The following is a 5,214-nucleotide window of genomic DNA, read 5'->3' on the forward strand; positions in this document are numbered from 1 at the left end:
TTCTTCGCTCCATTCCATTACAAAACTTTGGTACACGATGTTAAAATATTTTATTTAAATTCTCGTTAAATGACGATAAAATATTATCATTTAAAATATAAATTGAGAATTATAATAATTTATATTATTGCTCTCGTCGTTCAACTATTAATTGAATATAAAATTCCCGTAATTGTAAATTTTTCGTAATGATAAATTATCATACACGTCTACTGCGTGACATAAGTAATTGAGAAAGTACGTTGCGAGAAAATTGAGAAAAAACAATACCGATTTCAAATTAGTAAAATATTGCAATAGTTTACAAAAGTTTCGATGATAATAATAATAATAAATTATAAATAGAATCGTTGCGCTTGTATGGGGATAGAGCAGGCCCTTTGTCATCTTCTACAATAAATGAAGCGCGTGGGTTGTTTATTTATTTCATATTATTTCATAGCAGGTAGGAACTACTGCGGCTCCTAAGATTACGAGACAATTATCGGTATGATATTAGTGAAATAAGCCGTGAAACATGTTTGCAATCTACTCTCAAATAAAACAGAATTTCTTATGGCACAATAGTGGAAATAAATGTTTTTTCAAACGCTGTCTGGTCTTATTCCTTAGGTCCATTAGATGTGTGTGAATGGTATTTCCGAAAACATATTTCTCTTCTAGAAATAAAGCTGTACGATCGTAAACACATACGAAGGGATGAGACGAATGGCAACTAATCTATAATGAAAAAGCACATATCCTCAGCAACTCACGCCCTCGCGATTTGGATTATTAACCATATAACAGATCGTTAAAGTGACTAATACATCATTCTAAATACGATTTGTCTTGTAAAGATTATGTTATCTCCTTACATGTTTTGAGAAACACGACTACCGAAATTCCGTCTTTGATTAGAAATCTATTATCAAATTTAGAAATTTAGGAATTCTGAGGGATAAAATTACGAATATAAAAATGAATTATTCTAAATTAACGTGTTAACGAACTATTTATTTCACATTTTTTTCCCTTTTTCTGTAGTATAACTACAAAAAAAATCCAGTATTTTTATTCATATTCTACTATCAGCTGTTAATATAAAGAAATCTAACAAGCGATTAATCTAATTCGAAGTATTTTATAATCGTTGTATCCATTATAAAAACAAATTGAATCTCGACCCATTGCCAGCCAATAAACGCAACTAATTTAAACTTAACGATCGTTAACATTTGTATTTTAAGTAAAAATGTCACAAACTTTAGTAATTAATTCAATCTTCGTTAAAGCGTAAATACACTTAATACGCGCTTTACTTAATTAATTGAAAAATATATTTTAGTAAATTTTTAAGAAAATTTGACTTATAAATGAATTCAAAATATTTTATTTTATCGGAAAATCTTTTTACATGATTTTATTCTTCTTGCACCGAATTAATTTTGAAAATGTCTTACACGAATGAAACTAATTTTTCGATTTTCCCAGAAAAAAAATTAGTTTCACGATTTAAAATTTTTTATTGATATTTATGGAATAAATCTAATTGTGATTTCTTTTAGGGCCATGTTGGAAGTCAAGAATTCTTCGTGATTGTGCGCGGGTATGTCACGATCGAATGGGAATCCCATTGATCTCTTATCTGGATATTTCTCGTCCTTGGCGCCGCAATAACTGACGGCATCGGCACATAAAGCTCTACTACTCAGTCCGTCACCGACCTGGCAAAAGAAAAAAAATCGTCGTCAGAGATGCGATGGTAAAATTACCGGAACAGAGAAACTAGTAGGAAGTGACGTACCTTATCGTGTTCGAAATCAGTAAGCATGACGAAGAGATGGAACACCATGCCCTTGATATTACCTTTAGGTACCAAGAGATGTTGTGGCCAACCGCAACTGCAGAACTCGGTTCTGTTATCGTCTAAACCTTCTCCCTTCTCCAATTCCTCGAATGTGTACTGATGAGCGAGAGTAACGCTGGAATCTACCGAACTTCTCACGATAGTGTTCTTGCCGGGTTTTACTGATGGAAAATAATAATCCTTAAGAATTTCAATTTCCATACACTTCTTTAAGTTTGTTTATTACTTACTTTCGGCGGTAAACTTGTCGAGTTCTATGAAAAGTCTTCTTTGGGTATCGATGTGGATTTCGTTGCCGAGTTCGTCGTATTTCGGAGCTAAAAATATTCTGACTGTTGCCTTCTTAGCCGTGCTTCCGTTATTTACTGTGTCGATAGTATACGAATATGATTCGTGATCCAAATGTTGATATCTTACCTATTGGTTAAAAATCATTTATAAATGAGAAACGTAAGAAATAGAAGTAAACGAGAAATATTTACCTTTACTGATCCCTGACGTCCAACGTTAATGGAGTGACTAAGTTCCAATTCGTCTTCTTTCATAAAAGTGTTGATGACATCGTTAGTTCGTGCATTAACGGTAACTCCGACAATTGATACGTCGGGAAAATTCAACTGGAAATTAATTTACATCTGATTATAATTTTCTTGGTATTCTTTCGCAATTAAGCAAATGCTTTTGTATCGTTAAATTATAAGCAAAGAGTTTCTCGATGCACAAATATTAGACGATTAATATTCGGTAAATGACTTCATTAAGTAAACAGTGCTTCTTAACGCAGTTTTAATTTAATGATTACATAAGTTTGCCAAAAGGATTAAATTTCTTTTTATATATTATTTACATAAGAGATAAAGTTTCATAAATAAATGATGTATATTTTAACGATTATTAGAGGCTGTTTTTCAATATTATGACTAATTTAACCGATATTAAGTCATTTTTTGAATTAAAAATGTACCTGTTCTTTACTGTAAGTCGGTAAGTGGGCTTTATATTCTTGGAACATGTTATCTATAAATCTATGATAACGGTAGAAAATGGGATCTCGCAGAGAAGTAGCGGTATCGGTCATAACTCCTGGTGTTTCCTAAGAAATTAAGCATAATTTTGACTTTGGAGTACAATTGCAGTAATTACGAGTCGAAATAAATAAATAAATATACTCACCAAAAATTTACCATCGGGATCGTGAATATGAGCCATCATGACATGTCCCCAGTTGTGAAGGCTACCATAGAACAGAGGATTGATAGATTCTGCATTAGATTCGATCAGCGAACCTAAGAGATCTGCACCGTGTTCGTCATCGAGTGGGACTTCTTTTCCGTGAGTATCGTGAACGTGGCCGAGATGGATGGCATCCAAAATTCTCTCTCTCCATCTTTCCATGTCTTGAACATCTACTTCTTTCATATCACTCATAGCCATTTCTTCTGGACGGAAAGCGTAATATCTTCCACTAGCTAAATGAGCTAAATGGGGATCATAACCTTCCAGAAATTCTTTAAAGTTATGGAAAGGCACCATACGATTCAGGTCATTTGAAAGTCGCTCGCAATCGTATCTAATTTAATAAAATAGATTAGCACAAATTTTCAAAACTGTTAATGCGCGGGACGATTAAAAGTTTTTCAAACTAACCTAGCGCACATCTGTTGATGCATATAATAAAACAATTCTCCTCTCCTATCCTTCTTCTTCCCGAAAACTTTAGGATCCCAGATGGATGGATATACAATGTGCCAGTGCCAATGATGAGCATTTGCGCCGATATCTTCACGGAAATAGGCAAGTTTGTACTCTGGATCCAAAACATTGCCAGATTCTTTCAGATTTACAATAATTGGGGTCTAGAACAGTTCAGCATTTTAACTAACTTATTAATTATTAACAACAGAAAACTTATAGCAAAATTTACCTCGTCCGCTGCAGTTCTGGTAAGAGCCTGAATATATGCTTGGTTAAGGGTAACAGCATTGATGAATTTATCTACAAAAACTTCTTGTACTGGAGGTACACTCAGACCCTTACAATCTTCCCTGTGAAGTATGGCAACTTCCGTGGCAAAAGCGAATAAGGTTTCGTTTACGAATTGGCGAGCATTCTTAGCCAAGTCGATGAAATCATCGAAATCTTTTGCAGCTATAAATTTGTTTAATTATTACTATTGTTATTCAATTATAGTCACCGTCAACATCTGCTAAAATTCTTACCTAAGTAAACTTCGCACAATCTCCTAGCTTCATTCAAGTGTGGAGGATAGAAACAAGAGAAAACGGCTCCAACAGGCAAAATGCCTACTACGTCCTTTAATCGAGGATCGGGTACAGGGTGTTGTTTGCGAACAATGTAGTTCAATCTCTCGAATAATTCAAGGACCCGCACTTGCTTCTGGTGGAGAGACATGACTGGCACGTGTGAAGCTACCGCCACAGAGAAGCAGAACCACAGCTATCCATTATGGGCATGCAGGCTTTATATAGGTCTAATATTATAGGAGTGTATTTCCAAGAACTGTTTATCAATCGATTGCGATTGGTTTATTTATAGATAAATGAATTGTTCTTCCCGTTTTGTTCTTTTTAAAACTCGTCTTTGAAAGAACTTCCTTAATTCATAATTATCAATATTTTTAAACCCATTTTTCCGTAATTTTAATGATATAAATTTAACATTGCTCATTCGTTAATATTTAACTCTAAATTTTCTAGTTGTTTAAAAATCCAATCGTTAAATAAAAATGAGGAAATTTAAAATATTTATTGTAATTATTAAATTGTTAATATTTACTTCCATAGTGAAAGAAACTATTTTACTAAATGCCAACGTGTAAAATTTACCTGAACAGACCTGATTTCAGCCGGAATTTTTTCGAAATTTTAGTGAATTTGTAAAAATTCTACGCTAAAATACAATACGAATTCGTATTCACAAAATAGTGCCAAATTTCACCGCACTATTTCTAGGAATTTTTACCTATTTCTTTGTTAATTTAAAGCCAAAATAATCATTACAGACACTTAATACCGATAATCGTTAGAAAAAAGAGATTGCTAGTAACCAATTATCCAATATAAATCACTATAAAATATATGTTAGTAATACAATCAAAATGGTTAATGTAACCCTTGGTGCCAAGATGGCGGCTCGTCTCTGATTCCAGCAAGGAAACAGTGGGACGCACGTTCCAACCTAACCTATTCTACAGTAATAAATTACATTATTATTAGAATAGGTTAGGTTAGAACGTGCGTCCCACTGTTTCCTTGCTGGAATCAGAGACGAACCGCCATCTTGGCACCAAGGGTTACATTAACCATAAAGATCTTAAATTTATATTAAATTTTTGTAAATTTATT

At 33.4% G+C, this 5,214-nt stretch overlaps 1 protein-coding gene across 1 annotated transcript; it reads right to left on the minus strand.

Annotated features, from left to right (window-relative positions):
• Positions 1-1,356: 1,356 nt before the first annotated feature.
• Positions 1,357-4,320, minus strand: LOC136976660 (hemocyanin A chain-like). The gene is made up of 9 exons (XM_067272009.1): positions 4,069-4,320; positions 3,774-3,997; positions 3,497-3,705; positions 3,023-3,419; positions 2,814-2,942; positions 2,332-2,466; positions 2,080-2,266; positions 1,787-2,010; positions 1,357-1,706 (listed from the first exon to the last, which is right to left on the minus strand). The coding sequence occupies exons 1-9, from the start codon at positions 4,259-4,261 to the stop codon at positions 1,515-1,517; spliced, it is 1,890 nt and encodes a 629-aa protein (XP_067128110.1). The 5' UTR covers positions 4,262-4,320; the 3' UTR covers positions 1,357-1,514.
• Between the last annotated feature and the right edge of the window lie 894 nt (positions 4,321-5,214).

The sequence above is a fragment of the Centruroides vittatus genome, unplaced genomic scaffold (assembly GCF_030686945.1).
Source record: "Centruroides vittatus isolate TY-2023 unplaced genomic scaffold, ASM3068694v2 contig_417, whole genome shotgun sequence".
In the NCBI taxonomy this organism is placed as follows: domain Eukaryota; kingdom Metazoa; phylum Arthropoda; class Arachnida; order Scorpiones; family Buthidae; genus Centruroides; species Centruroides vittatus.

Bases quoted from the DNA above. Each gene is read 5' to 3' on its own strand.
- LOC136976660 (XM_067272009.1), bottom strand. From the start codon at position 4,261: ATGTCTCTCCACCAGAAGCAAGTGCGGGTCCTTGAATTATTCGAGAGA. The intron at 3,420-3,496 runs GTTAGTTTGAAA...TTATTAAATTAG, and splicing joins CATCAACAGATGTGCGCTAG to ATACGATTGCGAGCGACTTT. The intron at 2,943-3,022 runs GTGAGTATATTT...TTAATTTCTTAG, and splicing joins ATCCCGATGGTAAATTTTTG to GAAACACCAGGAGTTATGAC.